Below are 20230 nucleotides of genomic sequence, written 5' to 3'. Positions count from 1 at the left end.
CATTGTCGACCGTTAGACAATTTAGACCTTTTCTTCTTCCATCAAAGGGCCTGTGTAGCCCAAGCCATTAGATTCCCGTGCCCGCTGTGAACCCAATCTCCACATTCCCCGTCCAGAGCGCTGCATGTAATGTAGCCTGACAGACACATAATAGCAGAAATCTCGCTGACACAACTGCAGGATACTCCGCCAGGCCAGTAAATGTGGTCAGTGAGTACGGACGAGGAGTGTTGATCTTCAGGGATTAAATCCAGGCTATCCTTTAAAACCCACCAGGACACATCTGAAACTCTAGTCTAGCTGCATCAATAGGGACTGTAAAGTGCCTGTTTTGCTATCCGGCTATCATGTCAACTGACAGCTACTGTAAAAGTAGCAAAAACAAAAGTGTAAAATAAACATTTCAATTATTCATTTGACTGGGACTCGATGTACTGCTGTTTCATATTCATCAATCTGAGCGACACAGAACGTGTTCAGAAATAGCTAATTTGAAGTAATTTGAGGAGACGGGAGACAAATGAAAGACGACAAAATGTTTTATTTAGAAATTCACAGTTTCTAATGGCACTACATTTTCGTAGTTACACTCACTCCCGCTCATAAATACTGTGCAGCTCTTTTCTCTGAGTACTCAGAGAGAGAGAGAGTGAGAGAAAGAGAGATAGAGACAAAGATAGAAACAGGAGAGCGCAAGAGAAGCTTATAAAGAAAGCACTTGACGTACAAGGTAGTATAGAAAAATTAAAACAAAAGGCTTGAGGAGTTATACAAAGTGCACACTGGGCTCCTAGGAGGGCTCGCGAGGCCTTCTCGTGAACCACTGTCTCACAGGATACGCAGATTAATCAAAAGTAGTCTTTCTCCTTCCACACAGACAGAGAGGACATAGAAAAACTCTCGCATGCACACGCAACCACAAGCACTCATATACAAGAATGTATTTATACGCAAAAAAAAAAAAAAAAAAATCATACAAAAAGAGGGGTTTGATTCGCTGGGTCCGTGGAACACGTAAAATCACATTAGAATGGCGCGTTCCAAACTCCAAACGTTCCGAACGTTCCCTTTATCAGCCCTCCGCCCCTCCTCGTGCTTCACCCAGCATGCTTACAGTAAAAAACGATTGAACAAAAATGATGACACGACTCAATGGACAATAGAAGAGAGAAAAGTAGAGAAGACGAGAGAGAAGAACTAGTAAGAAGAACAGATGTGGTCCGATGAGGGTTAGGTGTGTCTGCTAGCTGGAGCAGCAGTGGTTAGTTAAAAGAGTTGGAGTAAAAACAGTTCTCTATCATAGATTCCTGCTGGCCAGGCCAGGTCATAGTGAGAGATGTGAGGGGGTGGGGGGCGGGCAGGGGGGTGGAGGGGTGCGGGGGGAGGGAAGGGGGTTAGTATGCAGAGGTAATCAGAGCCAAGGAAGGAGTGTGATGTCATGTTACAGAGTTCTTGCTCCCCTTCTCTCAGAACAACACTCTCCTACCCAGTCATGAACACAGCCTGTCAGAGCACACACACACACCTTCACGCACGCACACACACATACACAACATACGTATCCCTGATTTCCTTTTCACTTCTGAATATCAAGAACACGAAGATTCACATCTGCAACTTAAAAAAAAGTCATAATTATAATCGTTCGATTTTTAACCTTCAGATCTGTTATGTGCAAATCAATACCAAGAAGAGACAAACACAAACACACACACACACACACACACAGCCCACTCAAACTCCACCTGCTCCCTTATCGTACAATTATTCTGTCCCAAAACAACAAAAACAGCGTTTCCAGTCCTCCAGTCTGACCCAGTGAGAGCTCGATTATACAGTCTGACTGGTGTCACATATCCGCCCGGTAAGGTCGTCACCAAAATTCAGTCATCAAACGTAACGTACAGTTCTACTCTGAGGAATACAGTCGTCCTTGGGGGCCGCCTGTGCGAAGCCGAGCGAGGCTAGAGGGGCCGCAGTAGAGGCCGGGCAGACAGTAGAGGCCAGGCAAACAGAGGCTCCACAGAACAGGCGGTCCAGCTGGACTGAGCCTGTGAAGACCCTCCCATATGTCCGTACCGAGGTGTGCACCTGTCCTACCCATGATCTGAGACCGTGTGTGTGTGTGTGTGTGTGTGTGTGTGTGTGTGCATACCCTGGGGGCTCGCGAGCAGAAGGAGGGGGGCGCTACGGGGGCAAGAGACCAGTTTAACCTGCAGAACACAACTGGGGAAGTATTTAAATAAATAAATAGATAAATAAAACCGGCCCCCTAGCGCCTTCCGCAGGAGAACAGGGGAGAGACGGCAGAGGGACCACTTCCCTGGAGAGACAGCAGAGAGACCAGGTCCCTGGGCGCTCGTCTCCCTCAGAACAGGGAGGCCAAGCTACGCCTCCGGCCCACCCTGGGAACGCCGTCTACCAGGGTTGTGTGTGTGTGTGAGTATGAGTGTGGGTACGAGTATGAGTGTGTGTATGTGTGCGTGTACGAGTGTGTGTGTGAAAGAGAGTGCTCAAACCAAAACGCACTAACGTCTTCACACCAAACCGATCGCTACGACGACGACGACTAACAGCCGCCGGCTCCCCGCCCAGCTCCTATACAGGATGTGCAAAACAGAACGAACGCAGCAGAGCTGCACCGTGCACCCATGTGACTACAGCCTTTACAGTAAACAATCCCTTTTCTTGTGTGTGTGGCTGTGTGTGTGTGTGTGTGTGGCTGTGTGTGTGGTTTGGGCCCAGCCCTAACTACACGTGAAGGTAGGAGTGATGTGTGAGAGGATGATGAGAGGATCATTAAACCACACCCAGTAAACCATTGTCAGGACTGACAGACTCCTTCTCCTGTTACTGCGCTAGAGGTGGAGGGATGTGGGTGTCTCATACACACACACACACACACACACAAACACCTTTTAGAGTGCGTCTTCATTCAGCTGTGTTGTCTGGGTAGGAGGTGGTGGACAGAGAGATGAGGGTGTTAAGTGTTGACACCCTGGTCCCATACAAACGACTGTGGGAGTGTTAGCTCTGAACATCCAAATGGACAGAATGTGAATGTGTAGGACAGGTGGAGAACGAGAGGGAGGGGTGGAGGGGTTAGAAAAGTTGCTTGTCGTGCTGCACAGTTCTCTCAGTACGATTCATTTCATTCGTAGGAGCAGCTTCGTACCTCCGGAGGCCCGAGGAGAGGCAGGGGACTGGAGTGGAAGCTCTGCCCCGCTAGCACCTCTCCTCTCTGGGCACCGGAGTCGGATGTGGCCTGCTGACGCCAAACTCTGATCTGAGCAATGTGCTTGTCCAGTAGAAAAACAGCTCACTCGTATGTCACACGTCTTTTGTCCTCCTGACTTTACATCCCACCATATTGTCTTTGTCACTTCTAAAAGAAAAAAACACAATCCTTCGAGTTTCTGTTTCTGTAACAGGTAAAAGCTCTAGAACATATAAAAAGGCACATGACCGCAGAGAGGTTTCTGATTGGTGGGGGGGTAATGTCTGAGGAGGGGCGGCTGATGCCGGGCAACTGTTGCCATGGCGTCTGAGCTCCCCCTGTGGGCCTAGTTACTGATAGGAGATGTGGCCAGCCCACACCCTTCCATTCTGCCCACGATGAGTCAGCACGTGTGTGTGTGTGGTCAAGTGAGTATACATCAAAGTGAGTCTGAACTTTGTAGTAAAAATAAAATAAAAAAATCGCTTTGTGTGCATCTAAAATCAAATAAATGTGTATATTCATATGCAGGTGTGTGTGTGTGTGTATTTCACACGTTTCCAGTGACCGCTGTCACTCCTATGGTCCCCACACTGATCTCCTTGTTTCCCTTCATCAGCTGCTGCAGCGTGGGCAGAGACTCCACGCCGCCCCCCGGCTGCACGGAGGGGAACTGCAGCTCGGCCTGCCGCGACCGCCGGCGCTTCACAGAGCGCTTCTCCTGCCGGGACTTGGAGGGGGGGAGGGGCAGGGGCGGGGGGAGAGGCGGGGGCGGGGGGTGTCCGTTGTAGAGGCCGTGGGAGATGGGGGGGAAGAAGGGAGGGTGGAGGCGGCCGGTGTAGGACTCCTCAGAGTGAGTGGAGGAGCTGCTGCTCTCCCAGGGGTAGTCCCGGGAGGAGTAGGAGGAGAAGGACACCTCCTCCACAGAGGAGGGGAGGGGGGGAGGGGGAGGAGGGGGGGGGGGAGGAGGAGGCAGGGCGGCGTGGAAGCCGTTGCACTTGGGCGCCCCGTTGGCGAGCGGGGACGGAGAGTCGGGGGCCTTCAGGAAGTCGGGCCGCTCTGCCGCCCGTGTTTTACAACGCTTCTTCTGATAGGAGGAGAGGAAGAGAGGGAGGGGTTAGCACGCCACACGCAGCCAATCACAGAGATGTATAGAAATACCCACTGATCCTGTTAACCACCTCCCTGTCAACAAAAAGATCACAGAACCACTGTACCATAACTGTCCAATCTGGACAGTTCCATATATTATCAACTGATATCCAGTACTTTGAGAGTTGATTGAGGCTCTCTGTTTTGGTGGTCAAGGCTAAGGTGGAGGGGACACACACCGGGTAAAGCAGGGCAGGAGGTTGATGGAGGAGGAGAATGTTCAAGGTAAGACCTCTGATTAGCCTGTCTACCAGGAGGACTCCTGGGGCAGAGCAGGCCTGTGTAGCTGCCTGCCCTGCCCCTGCCTGCCTCCGGCCTGCCCCTCCAGGCTGCTGAACACAGCCCCAGGTAGACGGTGGTTAACAGGACCCCTCTAGTAAGACGACCCACTGGGCTGAGTCTCAACGTTGCTTCACAGCTTCCTTTCCTTGTCTCCTTCCCTCGCGTGTCCTGCTAAGGTCTCAATATTAAGGTATCCCCGCTAAGTCGCTCTCATGCCACAAAGACAAACCGCTGGTTCTAGCGGGGAGAAGAATCGAGGGAAGGAAGCCGTCGTCTAACTGCTGAGACGCAGCCCCCGGGTCCTAGAGCCCGTCAGCACAAACGCAGCAGCTAAGATGGCCGCCAGGGGCCAACAGCAGCGGTGAGAATGGAAACTGTACCTTTTTCTCTGGAGTAAACCTTAGAGGTTCTACAATGTACAAGTCATCGGGACCTACTGAACAGGGGAGAGAGGGGGCAGGTTAATGATGGAATGGGGGAAAACAGGAACACATACATGTACACAAGCATGACACAACCTTGCAAGTAGTAGGACTAACTCTTTGCCAAACCGTCCTGGTTTAAAACACAGACAAGTAAAGCGCGCTGCTGTGCGCTCAGTTGTTCTGAACGAGGAGAAGCAGCTGGGGTTTTACTACTTGCAACGTTCTAACACTGGAGCCAGCCCAAAGCACTGAGGTCTACTCCTTTTGTCTGTTCTCTCTGAGTATGGAGGCAAGCTGGGAATGACAGGCTGGCGAGTGCGCATACACACGCACGCGCACACACACACACTCTCGCGCACACACGGCGGAGGGAGAGAGAAAAACAAGAGGGAGGGGGAGATCTACGTTTCATGGCTGCCTGAGTGATAGAGCTGGACAGAGGCTGGTCATGTATACAGAGAGAGAGAGAGCGAGAGAGAGCGAGAGCGAGCGAGAGAGAGAGCGAGAGAGAGAGAGAGAGAGAGAGAGAGAGAGACAGACAGAAAAACAGAGAAAGACAGAATGACAGAGACAGACAGACACAGACAGAGACTGAATGTGACTGACAAAGAAAGGGAGAGACAGAAAGCGAGAGAAAGAGACAGAAACAGAGAGAGAGAGATAACGTGTGATTGCAGAGGTGTAGTGTGGTCTGGTTTGGCCAGGAGGGGCTGGTCTGTCCAACTGCTACCGGGGAAGAGCGACTATGGAGACAGAACAGGAGAGGGGAGAGACAGTGTGTGTGTGGGGAGGGGGCGAGGAGGAGAGGGGAGGAGAGAAGAGGGGGGTGCCCCTCCTACCTTCTGTGGAGGTCATCTGGAAGGACTTGGAGCGGACGAGAGGACAGGACACCCTGCGCTTCAGACTCATGTCATCATAGGAGGAGAAACACCTGAGACACACACACACGCAGAGGGGTAAGAAGCCCAGAGGCTGACAGGATGTGCAGGGAGTCACTAAACAACGCAGAAGTGAGCCCGCGTTCTATTTGAGACACAAAGGCAGCACACTGGATGAAGGGAAACATCAGACGGCCGTGTACCATCACGGAAGAACCGTACGAGCAGAACAACGTGGATCCATCACACAATCCTCTGTGTGTGTGTGTGTGTGAGTGAATGTGTGCCTTAGTAGAAGACCTGTGCATGAGTATGTGTTTGTGACAGTGTGTGAGTGTGGTTGTGTGATTGTGAGAGCAAATGTGTGTGTGTGTGTGTGTGTGTGTGAGTGAATGTGTGCCTTAGTAGAAGACTTGTGCATGAGTATGTGTTTGTGACAGTGTGTGAGTGTGGTTGTGTGATTGTGAGAGCAAATGTGTGTGTGTGTGTGTGTGTGTGTACCTCTTGGGGCTGGGGTAGTGGGTGCTCTTGGGCAGGGCTGTAGAGGAGGTGTGTGGGCTGGGGGCGGGGCTCCTGCAGCACTGCAGACACAGGAACAGCCCCAGACACAGAGCCAGACACAGACACACCACCAGGTAGATCTGCCGCTCCGACACCTGCGCACACACACACACGTTTAGGAATAACGGCACACACTTCACCTGGAGGTAGTAGAGTTGAGGTGTGTGTGTGTGTGTGTGTGTCGTACCTCTCTCTGTAACTGGACGACCGAGACGGTGAGGTTCAGCATGAGTGTGGTGACGTTCTCCAGCTGGCTCTGCAGCATCTGGATGGACTCAGTCTGCCTCTGGTCCTGGGGGAGGAACAGACGACCACAGGCATCATTACCCACCGTCAGAGGGCTGACCTGCAGCCAGGACGTCTGACCTGCAGCCAGGACGGCAGACCTGCAGCCGGGACGGCAGACCTGCAGCCGGGACGGCAGACCTGCAGCCGGGACGGCAGACCTGCAGCCGGGACGGCAGACCTGCAGCCGGGACGGCTGACCTGCAGCCGGGACGGCTGACCTGCAGCCGGGACGTCTGACCTGCAGCCGGGACGTCTGACCTGCAGCCGGGACGGCTGACCTGCAGCCGGGACGTCTGACCTGCAGCCGGGACGTCTGACCTGCAGCCAGGACGTCTGACCTGCAGCCAGGAGGACCCACCTGCTCTTCAGCGATGCGCGAGGTGTTCTGCAGTTTGATGATGGTCTTGTTGAACGCTCTCTGCATCTCCTCCATCTGCTTACGGTACCTGATGAACACACACACAAGCGATCACAGCTGAGTAAATGAACACGATCAGTGCGATGTGACTGATGCTGTAGATAGCAGAGGTCAGGACAGCCAGGCTCCCGTCCAGGTCAGATGACCTCTGACCCCGGGAGTTCTCCTCACCTCTGGCTGAGCTCCTCCAGATACCTGCTGGACAGGCTCATGTTCATCTCCAGGGCCTTGATCCTGTTGTTCAGCCTCATGAAGACACTTTCCTTCTGGCTGGAGCCATGGACCGCCCCCCCGTTCGGGCCCCCGTTCCCCCCTCCCCCCCCCACGTACTCCCCGGCGCTCTGCAGCTCGGCATAGAAGTCCGTGGCCGTCCGGTGGGTGTTCCCGTTCCCTCCACCCAGCAGGAGGTCCTCCACGGACTCCTCCACCCCACGATGGGGATCCGAGGCCTGGGTAAGAGCGTCCACCTGCTCCACTGGGCCCTGGTTCTGTTTGTCCCCACCCTCCCCCCCAGGTCTGGTAGAGTCAGAGGCTGTGTCGGGCTGGGGGGGGGCTGGGGGCAGCTCTGTGGGGGGGGGGACTTCCGCGGGCCTGGTTGCCGTGGGGAGGGGCTGGATGGGCTGCTCCTTCAGGGGGGGCAGGGGGAGCTCCAGGTGGGGGGAGGCTGTCTCGGAGGCGGGGGCCAGGAGCGGGGTGCTGGGGCTGGGGGTCAGAGTGGCACTGCTGGCCTGCTGGGTCTCGGGGACCGAGACACCCTGGAGGACCGGAGGGGGGGGCAGGTCCAGAGCCAGGTCTTTGACGGCGGGCAGGGGGGTCTCCTCCTGGGTGGGGGTGGGCCGGCTGAGGGAGGCTTGGGAGAAGCTGTGGGGGGGGATGGTAGAGGTGCGGCTGGGCTCCAGCATGATGGGGGTCTCGATGGTCTCCGCGTCCGGGGGGAGGGTGGAGGAGTGCGTGGGGGGGGAGGGACCCTCGGAGGGGGGCGTGCCCTCTGGGGCCGCGTCCAGATCGGACACCTGCTCCGTGAGGGAGGGGCGCTCCTGGGTGGGAGTGGGGGCGGGGACAGCGGGGGCAGGTGCGAGCGAGGGGGCGGGGGTCTGCGAGTCGGAGGGGGCGTGTCTGGGGGGGTCGGCGGGTGCGTGGCGGCGGGGGCGTGGCGGCTGGCGCTCCCGGGCGAGGCGGGCGGAGCAGCGGCGCTGCAGAAGCTCAGTCAGGGTGGCCACGCACGACACGGAGGACAAGGACGGCACGGAGGAGAGGGGACAGTACAGCCGGCTCTCCCTCTGCCACGCCTCGCGACTCCTCACCTTCCTCCTCTCCTCCTCCTCCTCCTCCTCCTCTTCCTCCTCCATCAAGGTGACGGTGGACTGCCTGGGCTCCTCCTCTTCCACCACCAGGGTGACGATCTTTCTGTCCTCGGAGGGGTCGGGGGAGGAGGGGGGAGGCGTGGGGGAGGTGGAGGAGGAGGAGGGGGGCTCTGGGTCCTCCTGGGGGGCGGGGGGCTCCGTCACATCAGCCTCAGGTCTGTGGGGGGGGGGCACGGGGGAAGAGACATTTAGAGAGAGAGACTTTAACTGTCTGTGTGTGTGTGTGTGTGTGTGTGTGTGTGTGTGTGTGTGTGTGAGAGAGAGAGAGAGAGAGAGAGAGTGCACGTATATATATATGTGTGTGTGCAGGACGAGACAAGTGTGACGTCCTTCCCTAGTTGAGAGTGAGTGAGATGAACGACTTACTCTGCAGAGCTGCTGGTGAGGGTGGAGGTGAGGGTGGAGGTGAGCTGCACCTCAGCCCTCTCCCCTGTCTCATTCTGGGCTTCTGTCGATGCGTTGGCTAGGAGGGATCAAGAGATGGTGAGAATAAGAGAGAGAGAGAGACAGAGAGAGAGACAGAGAGACAGAGAAAAGGAGAGACAGAAAGACAGAGAAAAGGAGAGACAGAGAGACAGAGTGAAGGAGAGAGAGAGAGACAGAGAGAGAGACAGACAGAGAGTGAAAGAGAGAGAGACAGAGTGAAAGAGAGAGACAGTCAGAGAGACAGACAGAGTGAAAGAGAGAGAGAGCGACACTGAAAAGGGAACTGAGAGCTGTACTTCCGTCTATGTGGTAGCTGGACTGCTGTCTGCTTTAAGTGTAAACAGCCTCAGCTCAGAGCAGCCAGCTGTCCAATCAACCCCCACCACCACCAGGGGGTTTAGGCAAGGTAGAGAGGATGCAATTTCCTGACGGAGGTGGGGGGGGGGGGGGGTAATTGAGGACAGGGGAGAGCGTTGCTTCACAGACCCCCCTTCACTGCCCCCCAGCCCCCCTAAAGCCCCCCAGCCCCCCTTCACTGCCCCCCAGCCCCCCTAAAGCCCCCCTAAAGCCCCCCAGCCCATCAGATCAGACACTGACAGCCGTTGTTCTGCTCCGAATCTACCAACGACCTCCTGCCAGCATTGAAATAAACATCTGGCACTTAAACTAAGCCACCATGCGCATGCACACACACACACACACACAGGTTTCACAAACACACACTGTATAAAAAGAGCTCTGACCCAGTTTTCAGAACCACACAATCGAAACAAGATGGAGCAGAAGAGTGGAATCCAGACCCAACAAGACAAACAGGGCAACAAGGAGGTGGGGGGAGGGAAGGGGGGGGGGGGGCGAGAATTTCCCTTTAACGCTGAAGCGGAACTAAAACTAGCAGTGCTGAAGGCAGCAGTGTGCCAAAGGACAGGCCTCAGCTCGTACTGTCACATGACTGCTACACAGAGGCAGCGTGGCTGAGCTGGAAGTCTGCTCTGATTGGATCATCTGAGCTGGAAGTCTGCTCTGATTGGATCATCTGAGCTGGAAGTCTGCTCTGATTGGATCATCTGAGCTGGAAGCCTGCTCTGACTGGATCAGCCGGTTAGGGGTGTTTGTTGGGTTCCTCTGGAAGGGTGAGAGGTTATATTCCCAGATCTGAGATGGAGTTTGGGCTAGTTTAGGGTGAGTCAGTTTGTGGGGGTGAGAGAGATATATTTAGAGAGAGAGAGAGCGAGAGAGAGGAAAGACCATGGTAAAGAGCACCCTTGTATAAACTTCGAAGGGCCAGCAGCACCAAGCTAAAGTTTACACAAGTGTATTTTCTCCCCAGTAAACTCTCGGTAAACTGCTAATTTTGTAGGACTGAACCAGCTTCCTTGTCATGAACCTCTGGTATTTCTACCAGAATGGAAACCCACACTGCCAGGAATGCTGGAGAGGAGAAGAGAGGAGGGAGGAGAGAGGAGGAATGTGAGGCAAGGGAGAGGGAAGTGCAGTAAGGGGGTCAGTACCTTCTATTGGGGCCCCCCCCTCCAGCTCAGGTTTGGCTCCCAGCACATTGGCAGCTATGTTGTTGACCATGTTGATGATGGCATCTGTAGGGGAGTACAACACACACACACACACACACACACACGCACACACACACACGCACACGTTTAATTGGTTTCAATGCAACAGTCCCACACCAGCCCACAGGCCTCATGCTGCTTTCACCTCTCCTCCTCTTTCCTCACCAGACCTTCCTCTCCTAACTAGCCCAGTGTGTGTGTGTGTGTGTGTGAAGGGGGTGGGGGGGTAAGGGTTTTCTAACCAATCAAACTGCAAGCCTGTGCCTTGGCAGAACCCCAGCCTTTCAGACAGAGGGGCTCCAGTGTGTGTGTGTGCGTGCGTGCGTGCGTGCGTGCGTGTGTGTGTGTGTGTCACAGAGAGCCCAGTATGCACAGTGAAAATACTATGCGTCAGTAACTGGTGAACCCCAGTATAGTTTGTAGGCTTAGTGAGTGTGTGGGTTTGTGCATTTATATCGGTGTGTGTGTGTGTGTGTACACAAGTCACCAAGTGGGAATACAAAAACTGAGGGAACATTCAGCACTTTCTGCTTTCCAGGAAAAGGGTCCCAAGCCTTTCCAAGAAATGTACGAACACATGTGCTCATTCTAGATCTTTCTAGCCATGTTGGAAATAAACACAGCTATTAACGGTGTGTGTATGAAGATGTGTGTGTTTGTGCGAGAGATATAGTGTGTGTGTGTGTGTGTGTGTGTGTACGTACTTGTAGCAGAGCCCAGTAGATTCTTAGGGGACTTGTCCTCTGAGTGCTGGTACCCTGGGGGGTAGTCTGTGGGGGGCAGGGGGGGGACAGGAGGGGGGAGAGAGTGTTAAGAGTCGAGGCTTCAGTAAGAACCCAGTCCAGCACACAGGAGCCCCCCTCACGAGCCCCATCACGAGCCCCTCTCACCATAGTCTTCGTCCAGGTACTCCAGCCTCTCTGACGGGTACTGGGAGTCTGCAATCTCCTCATACTCCTCCACCATGCTGGTGCCAAACACCCTGGACACACACACACAGTTAAACACTTATTTCCAGTCTTCAACTTTGTACGTACACACACACACACACACGCCGCACTTTGACCTGGTAGGCAAACCAAGAAGGCGCTTACATTGCGTTCTATAGTGTTCTCTATACTATCTTAACCAAACATGGCCGTGTTCAGGCCCCAAGTTCACCACCAGGACGACCTCTACGCTCTGAAGATCTGTCATCCATCTGCTCGGATTAACAGGTACACCAGCTCTGAACTTTGACCCATTTCTAGAACGTTGATATGAAAGGTTCTGTTTTACAGCAACCCTTTACAGCCCCCCACCCCTGGCAGCTGTGTGTGTCTGTGTGTGTGTCTGTGTGTGTGTCTGTGTGTGTGTCTGTGTGTGTGTCTGTGTGTGTGTCTGTGTGTGTCTGTGTGTGTGTCTGTGTGTGTGTCTGTGTGTGTGTCTGTGTGTGTGTCTGTGTGTGTGTCTGTGTGTGTGTCTGTGTGTGTCTGTGTGTGTCTGTGTGTGTCTGTGTGTGTCTGTGTGTGTCTGTGTGTGTGTCTGTGTGTGTGTGTGTGTGTGTCAGGTGGAGGGAGAATGTCTGGGGAAGAACCAGGCTGTGCGAGCAGGTGCACTCAAGGTAATCCTCCGCGCGCAGAACGGTCTAGAAGACATCCAGCAAGACTGGTTATGCTGCAACCCCCGCCCAGCCACTGAGAGGGATATGGACACTTATTTACAAGGCTTAGAGAAAGAAAACAAAAGAAAGAGAGCAAGAAAGACAAGAAGAAGAAAGAGGAAGCGAGAGGTGCACCCTGAGGCAGCAGGGGCGGGCAGAGCCTGTTTTTGTGAAGAGAGAAGAGAGTCAGCCTGCTTCCCAAGCAGAGCTGGACATGAGCCAAAACAACACACACTTCCTGGAAACCCTGTGCAGTATGTGCACCCCCCCAGCGCATCCCAGCTATCCTGGGAGACCCCACAAGGACTAGAATACAGATCATGTGCACACTGGTACAGTATACATTTTACATTTACATTTAGTCATTTAGCAGACGCTCTTATCCAGAGCGACTTACAGTAACAGGGACATTCCCCCCGAGGCAAGCAGGGTGAAGTGCCTTGCCCAAGGACACAACGTCATTTTACACGGCCGGGAATCGAACTGACAAACTTCAGATTACTAGCACGACTCCCTACCGTTCAACCACCTGACTCCCTATACACCACGACGGTACAGACAATGTTTTGGATTCTCTCAGATACACATAGGCACCGCTGGAGGGGGTGACTGGAGCCAAATGTCCTCATGCTCTAACGAAGCCCAGAAGCGTGTGAGGGGAGACGTTGGCTGGGTGGATAAAGAGCGATGTTGTTGGTGGTTAGACAAGATGTCTGTCCTGCCGTGTCTTGTGAAGACCACTGCTGAGGAGCCCAGAGGAACACCCCAGCATTCAGCTCTTCCTGCTCTCTCACACACACACACACACACACACACACACACACACACACACACACCTCGGAGGGTGCTGTATACTGGAGCCTCTCACAGATGAAGACAGGGTCATACTCTACTCCCCCCCTCAGGCCCATTCCTCTTGGCCAGCACCACGTGGAGCTTGTCACTTTTGAAAGGCTTCTTCAGTCTCAGGCTCTGTGGATAACAGTCTGGAGAAAGCTATCTGGAGCTGCACACACTATGGCATAGCTAGACCGAAAACCACCACTCAGAACGCCTGGAGGAGTTGGGTTGAGAGTGTGTGTGTGTGTGTGTGTGTGTGTGTGTGTGTGTGGGGGGTGTGTATGTGTGTGTGTGTGTGTGTGTGTGTGTGTGTGGGGGGGGTGTGTATGTGTGTGTGTGTGTGTGTGTGTGTGTGTGGGGTGTGTATGTGTGTGTGTGTGTGTGTGTGTGGGGTGTGTGTGTGTGTGTGTGGGGGGGGGTGTGTATATGTGTGTGTGTGTGTGTGTGTGTGTGTGTGTGTGGGTGTGTGTGTGTGTGTGTTTCCTCACCTTATGAGACTGAGGGGACAGAAGTGTTCTGATCCAAAGTGTGAGAGAAGTTCCACCTGTTCAAGAGGGAACACACACACATGGTTAACGCACACACACACACACACACACACCCAGTTAACGCACACACACCCACCCACACAAAGTAAACACACCCACACACAGCCAGAACAATGACCAATCCAGTTCTGTCAACATCTTCAGCCCAACAGTCATTCAGGAAGTCAACACTTTTAGTGAATTAACAATACTCACTAAATCAACAGGTAAACCAAGTGAATTAACAGTCACGATGCCAAGCTTTCAGTGTCCTCTGAGTGAGTGGACATGTTTTACAACGCTCCAATGGCTGTCATGCATTTACTGGGACTGTACACTGCCACCAAAGCTCCCCACTATAGTGCAATACAGAGTTGTAAACCTCTAGGAGAGAAGGGTGCTAACCTTTATGTACTTGATGAACATCTGATGCAAGAGGAAGGGCAGAGAGAGAAAACACAGAGAGAGAGAGAAATCAGTAATAATAAAAAAAGATTGATTCATGCCACAAGCAGGTGAAGCATTTGTTGACAGTTTTTCAGTTTCTTTTTTCTTCTTTTCGGAACGAAACACACACAACACACACACACAACGCGGTCTTCCCACACAGAAGGCTTGCTCTAGGAGAGACTACACAGCAGCGTAGAGACAGCAGCAGAGAGACACAGACACACGTGAGGTGGAGAGACACGAGACATCAGAGAGACAAGACATAACAGGTCTCCCACACCACGGGCTCAGCCCGTCTAATGACTTTCCAAACTATTTGAATTAACGGCATCACACACAATAAACGCCACGTTTTTACCACATCAACGGGTTCCTGCCGTTCAACACAGACATTGAAAGCAAACAGTTGAAGCGAGGGCAGACAGGGAGATGGTGAGGAGAGAGAGAGAGACACAGCAGAGATAAGCAGCCTCTTCAGAAACCTCCATCAAACAACCTCTTCATAATATGGTGCCATCTTCAGCTTCCTGCTGTATTCCAGCCCTCCAGCACACACACAGGCTTGTTTTACTATCATAGTGAGGACCGAAAATTCTCTCCCGGGGTGGTCAGTCCATGATATCGATGGCAAAACTGTGCAGTCACAAGGAAGTTCTCTGACCCTAATACAATGCGTAGATTGTCAGTGGTGTGTGTGAGAGTTAATGTGGAAGGAACATGAAAGGACAGCCACCTTGATGTATTTGGCGTAGAGCTGTTCGTCCAATGGGAAGCTCTGGACAGTCCGCTCGTCACGGGCGTGGAAGGTGCCCAGCTTCACCCACTTGTTGGTGGGGTACCTGAGAGAGAGGGAGGGGGTGAGACAGGGAGCTCCACACGGACTGTGTGTGTGTGTGTGTGTGTGTGTGTGTGTGTGTACCTGTCACTGATGGAGACCAGGAAGTCTTTAGGTGTGGAGGAGAAGAGCTCAAAGTTAGCGATGTCCAGCTGCTTCACCTGGATGGGCTCACAGAGCTCTATCACAAACCTAGAGAGAGAGAGAGAGAGAGGGGGGAGAGAGAGAGAGAGAGAGAGAGAGAGGGGGGGGGGGGAGAGTGTGAGGAGCATGAACAGTTTGACAGTGAGTCAGCGTTAATCTATGAAGCTTTTTGCACAACGTTCCCCCAGGCGAGTGACAGCTCTGTGTTCATCAGCAACATGTTACAGCAGAGCGTGCGTGGTGTGTGTGTGTGGTGACTAACCAGATTTTGTTGCTGCAGGGGTTGAGCATGTACAGGTCCATGTTCTCCATGAGGATGGAGGACGTGCTCTGAGAGGGGAGGAGGGGGAGACAACAAGATAAGCAGTGATGGATTGGCAGATGACAGAATCGCTTCATCCATCTGCTCCAGCGACATGACAAGTAGCTCGTGCTGCAAGTCAAGATTGAAGGAAATCTGTCTGTGTATTCTGTGCGTCTCTGCGTGTGCGTCTCTGCGTGTGCGTGTCTGTGTGTGCGTGTCTGTGTGTGTGTGTCTGTGTGTGCGTGTCTGTGTGTGTGTGTGTGAGAGAGAGAGCAACCTTGGCCTCGGTGTTGGCTGACAGGATCTTGGCTCCACACTCGACAGACGCGTAGTTGTTCTTGAAGTTCTTCTGGACCTTCTTCACCGGGCGAGGGCTGCCATGGGTGGAGGTGTGCAGTGACTCACCTGCAGCGCACACACACACACACACACACACGGGGCTCAGCAGCTGTCGCCGTCATGGAAATACGACATCCCAGAATAATAGGACAGGAGGCCGTAGCAAGACATCTTACACTGTATGTGTGTGTGTGAGTGCACGTATGTGTGTTACAAATATTGACTGGCTCCTTTTGGAGGGGGAGGGGAGGGGGGTAGAGGGGGGACCAAGAGCAAAAGCTGTCCACAGTACAAGTCAGAGTCCATGCTAAACATGTACATGTGGTGGGAGCTGAGGACTGTACAGTGTGTGCTGTATATAAACACCACAGATAAGCTGTTCTGTCTAGGGTCTTTATGGTGCCAAACCAGGCCGCACATACCTGTTAGCTGTACAGGTACTGACACACACCACACACACACATCAGCACAAGCACTTACACGCCCAACACACACTCCCACATCAATGAACCCGCCAACACACACACACACACCCTCTCACTAACAAAGTACACTCTCTCCAGCTACAGCACATGACTGTGGGAACAAACTGTTTTTGAAATGAGAGCATTCATTAATATGTGACCAGAGCTATCCCCGACCATCTCCACCTAACTGTCCAAGGAGATCCACCAGAAATGGATCCTGATTGGTCCCTGGGTATCTGGATCAAGTAGATCATTGAAGATGAAGGAAGACGGACAACCCACCCAATACCAGCCCTGCACTGCTCTTTATGGGCTGTTTCTTTGCGTGCGAGCGATTGTGTGCGTGTGTGTCCTGGGCAGGAGTGCTCCATGAATGACGATGGAAAAAGAGCCTGAAAGCAGGCTGGGAGTTTACGCAACACTCATGTACGTGCTTCTGTGACTAGAGAGAGAGAGGGAGAGAGAGTGAGTGCTTCTGTGAATAGAGAGAGAGAGGGAGAGAGAGTGAGTGCTTCTGTGAATAGAGAGAGAGAGGGAGAGAGGGAGTGCTGGATGGAAAAGGCTCGGGGGGGGGGGTGAGTGTGTGGGGGGGTGAGTGTCGTCAGCAGGGGTCTTTGTGTAGAGTCACTGTAGCGCACAGCCTTCCTCTCTTCACGGTCACCGGCCATTTCAACATTATATTAATGAGACACGCGTGTGTCTGGGACAGTGTGTGTGTGTGTGTGTGTGAGTGAGACTGCGTGTGTCATGTATGTGCTTTCTTACTTTTCTCCTTCTCCACCTCCATCACTTTCTTCTTCCACTCGTCGAAGGTGGGGATGTCCTCTTTACTGGGCACTGAGGGGTCAGTCTCCCTGGACCCATTGGCCTCCACCTCCTGAACACACACACACCCGGGGTCACGGAAAGGTCACGTTTTCAATCATACAACAGAATCCAACACAGTCTCTTCACATGCTACAGTGTGTGTGTGTGTGTGTGTGTGAGAGAATGTTTGCTGTATGCATCATTGATGACAAGGCTCTTAGAAAGCTTTGCAGCACCATGACCCACAGCCTGCTACCGGCTTCCTGCTTCCTGATTCCTGCTACCTGCTTCCTGCTTCCTGATTCCTGCTTCCTGCTACCTGCTACCTGCTTCCTGCTTCCTGATTCCTGCTACCTGCTTCCTGATTCCTGATTCCTGCTACCTGCTTCCTGCTCCCTGCTTCCTGCTTCCTGCTACCTGCTTCCTGCTTCCTGCTCACGCAAACACGTGCTGCGCTCACTCTGAAGCCCTGGGACTGGGACTTTTAGGCTCCCTTCTAGTCTCTAGTATGGTTACTAGATGCTGGTGTCTGTCTCTGGTCTCTACTACTCTCATCTCGAGTCTTCTACTGTAGTCTCTCCTGTCCTGGCCCTCTCACCTGTGGGTCTTGGTGCCAGAGGGAGGTGTTGCCCCCCTGGTCCAGCTCAGGCAGGTCCTGGTCCTGGATCAGGTTCTGGATCAGGTCCTGGTCCAGAGGGCCTGGAGGAGGCGGAGCTTCAACCTCCGGATCAGAACCCTGGCCCTGCTCCAGGAGTCCCTGTTCTGCAGGGTCCACATCCGCTCTGCGGAGGGAGGAGGAGGAGGGACAGAGAGAGAGAGAGAGAGAGAGACAGAGAGATGGACAGAGACAGAGAGATGGACAGAGACAGAGAGATGGACAGAGACAGAGAGAGAGAGGATGGAGAAAGGGAAACAAAGCAACAATAAGCGCTCCTTCACATATGATGCACACAAAAGCAGTACAAAAAGAATTAAAAAAAAATGTCTTCCATTCATGCGACAACAACACAGTTGCATGACGATAAAAAAAAAAAAAAAAACAATCAGAGAGGAATAAAAAGGAGAGCAAGGCCAACTGACGGTGGTTGAGCGTAGCAGAGAGGAGGGGCCGGGTCACCTGACCTGGTGCGTACCTGTACCCGATTGGCTGATAGAACTCACCTGGGGAAAGGAACGCCAAAAGGAGGGGATTCACAAGTTGCCAGTTTGGGGGGAATCACCCCACACTGCGAGTCAGAGGGCTCGGCAGAGACAAAGCTTTCTACGGGGGGTTCATCTCCAGCACTGGCAACCTCTAGAGGGGGATCAGCACTGGCAACCCACACTGCACTGAGGAAGGAAAGGACATGCCGTTTACCCATCTGCTCCTGTCAGGGGAGGGGGGGAGAGAAGGAGGGGGGTGGAGGAGGAGGAGGAGGGTGGAGGAGATGGAGGAGGAGGGGGGTGGAGGAGGAGGAGATGGAGGAGGAGGAGATGGAGAGGCGGTGGAGATGGAGGGGGTAGAGGAAGAGAAAGAGGAGTAGATGGAGGGAGAGAGAAGGAGGGGGTAGAGAAAGAGAGATCTCGGGGTGGGGTGGTACATGTTTTGAGGGTGTACTGAGGTGGAGGTGAGGGGGTGAGGTGTGTGCAGGGTGTGGGGGCAGGGTGTTGGGGCAGGGTGGCATATACGCAGGAGGCCTCAGGGAAACGTCCAGGTTCTCGCTGGTTTTGAGAAGGGAAGTGAACAAAGTCCAGTGATCCAGTCACTCTAAGATCCAGAGACGAGAGCCAAGCACGTGTCCAGGTTCAGACCCCATGATGAACAAGTCCAGTCAGTATCATGGTGTGAAACAGGAACAGTTCAGAGTGGGGGGAGGCATGGAAAAGACCCCAAGATTTCACACAACAGGCTCCTCGGAGTCATTAAGCAGTCCCAGATGACAGGAATGTAGAAAAAATACAAAATAACAAAAACATGGAAAAACATACAAATCGTACGCAAAAGCAGAAAAAAATAAAATAAATAAAAACACGCTAAAAAGGAACACTGATAAAAAAACAGCAATAACATTCATGTCGAGGTGCATCAACGACCAAAGCCTGACGTTGGGCCGCTGAACATGTACCCTGTGACGGACGTCTAACCCGTGATAGACGTCTCCTCTAACCACAGAGTCACGATCAGCCAGTCTGATCCTGGATCTGTGGTTACAGGACATCCACCAGGGGTAGATCTGCTCTGTTCTATAGCCCCATCTGCCCCCAGGGCTCTGGGGTCTGGACCCCCAGCTGGGCTTACCTGACGGGGGTCTGGCTGGAGGTGAGTGAGGTAGGTGTGTGTTGGCCGTCCTCCTGGAGGTCAGGGGTCGAGTCTGTGCTGGGCTCTGCAGGGACATCTCTGGGGGTCTCGGCTGGGGCTGGGGGGTCTGGCTGGGCTTGGCCCTGGGCTGGGGCAGGGGTGGAGGCCTGGGGGGATGGAGGGGGCTGGTCCTGGGTGTGGGGCGGGGGGGCCTGGGTGGGGCGGGGGGTCAGTGTGGTCTGGTTCTGGCTCAGAGGCAGCAGGCTCAGGAGCGTCAGGTTCTGGCTCAGACCAGGACACCTCAACCACAGCCCCTTCTGGATTCACAGTCTGGAACCACACACACACACACACACACACACTGTAAGGGAGAAGACTAAAATGTGTGTGTGTGGGTGCGGGTGCGTGTGTGTGTAGTACCTGGTCATGGTTGTCGTGGTGTGTGTTGTGTGTCGAGGGCTCCTCTAAAGCAGTCCTCTCCGTCTCAGTCTCCAGTCCCACGTCGTAGGACGAGTGGGTGAGTGTCCACTCCTCAGTGACCTGAGAGAGGGAGAGAGAGGGGGAGAGGGGGAGAGAGAGAGGAAGAGAGGGGGAGAGAGAGGGGGAGAGAGGGAGAGAGAGGGGGAGAGAGAGGGGGAGAGAGGGAGAGAGAGGGGGAGAGAGAGGGGGAGAGAGAGGGGGAGAGAGAGGGGGAGAGAGAGGGGGAGAGAGAGGGGGAGAGAGGGAGAGAGAGGGGGAGAGAGAGGGGGAGAGAGAGGGGGAGAGAGAGGGGGAGAGAGGGAGAGAGAGAGGAAGAGAGGGGGGAGAGAGAGGGGGGAGAGAGGGAGAGAGAGGGGGGAGAGAGAGGGGGAGAGAGAGGGGGAGAGAGGGAGAGAGAGGGGGAGAGAGAGGGGGAGAGAGAGGAGGGGGGAGAGAGGGAGAGAGAGAGGAAGAGAGGGGGAGAGAGGGGGAGAGAGGGAGAGAGAGGGGGAGAGAGAGGGGGGAGAGAGGGGGAGAGAGAGGGGGAGAGAGAGGG

The 20230-nt window shown here is 53.8% G+C and overlaps 1 protein-coding gene across 1 annotated transcript; it reads right to left on the bottom strand.

The window, feature by feature from the left end:
- Window positions 1-521: 521 nt before the first annotated feature.
- Window positions 522-19312, bottom strand: suco (SUN domain containing ossification factor). Its single transcript, XM_067229435.1, has 21 exons — window positions 19216-19312; window positions 18099-18231; window positions 17536-17719; window positions 16896-17007; window positions 15602-15729; window positions 15283-15350; window positions 14961-15068; window positions 14775-14880; window positions 13997-14017; window positions 13553-13608; window positions 11473-11564; window positions 11287-11352; window positions 10523-10606; window positions 8952-9048; window positions 7393-8742; window positions 7162-7249; window positions 6703-6807; window positions 6456-6610; window positions 5916-6007; window positions 5032-5087; window positions 522-4304 (listed from the first exon to the last, which is right to left on the bottom strand). The coding sequence occupies exons 1-21, from the start codon at window positions 19310-19312 to the stop codon at window positions 3768-3770; spliced, it is 3735 nt and encodes a 1244-aa protein (XP_067085536.1). The 3' UTR covers window positions 522-3767.
- Window positions 19313-20230: the final 918 nt, after the last annotated feature.

The sequence above is a fragment of the Osmerus mordax genome, chromosome 26 (assembly GCF_038355195.1).
Source record: "Osmerus mordax isolate fOsmMor3 chromosome 26, fOsmMor3.pri, whole genome shotgun sequence".
Classification (NCBI taxonomy): Eukaryota; Metazoa; Chordata; class Actinopteri; order Osmeriformes; family Osmeridae; genus Osmerus; species Osmerus mordax.
The sequence above is the reverse complement of the archived record's forward strand: the minus strand, read 5'-3'. Positions and strand labels throughout refer to the sequence as shown.

Excerpts from the sequence above, each read along its gene's own strand:
- suco (XM_067229435.1), bottom strand. The coding sequence starts at position 19,312 with ATGTCCCTGCAGAGCCCAGCACAGACTCGACCCCTGACCTCCAGGAGG. Across the intron at positions 14,881-14,960 it reads CTGGTCTCCATCAGTGACAG|GTACCCCACCAACAAGTGGG; the intron begins GTACACACACAC and ends CCTCTCTCTCAG. Across the intron at positions 13,609-13,996 it reads TGTTCATCAAGTACATAAAG|GTGGAACTTCTCTCACACTT; the intron begins GTTAGCACCCTT and ends CCTCTTGAACAG.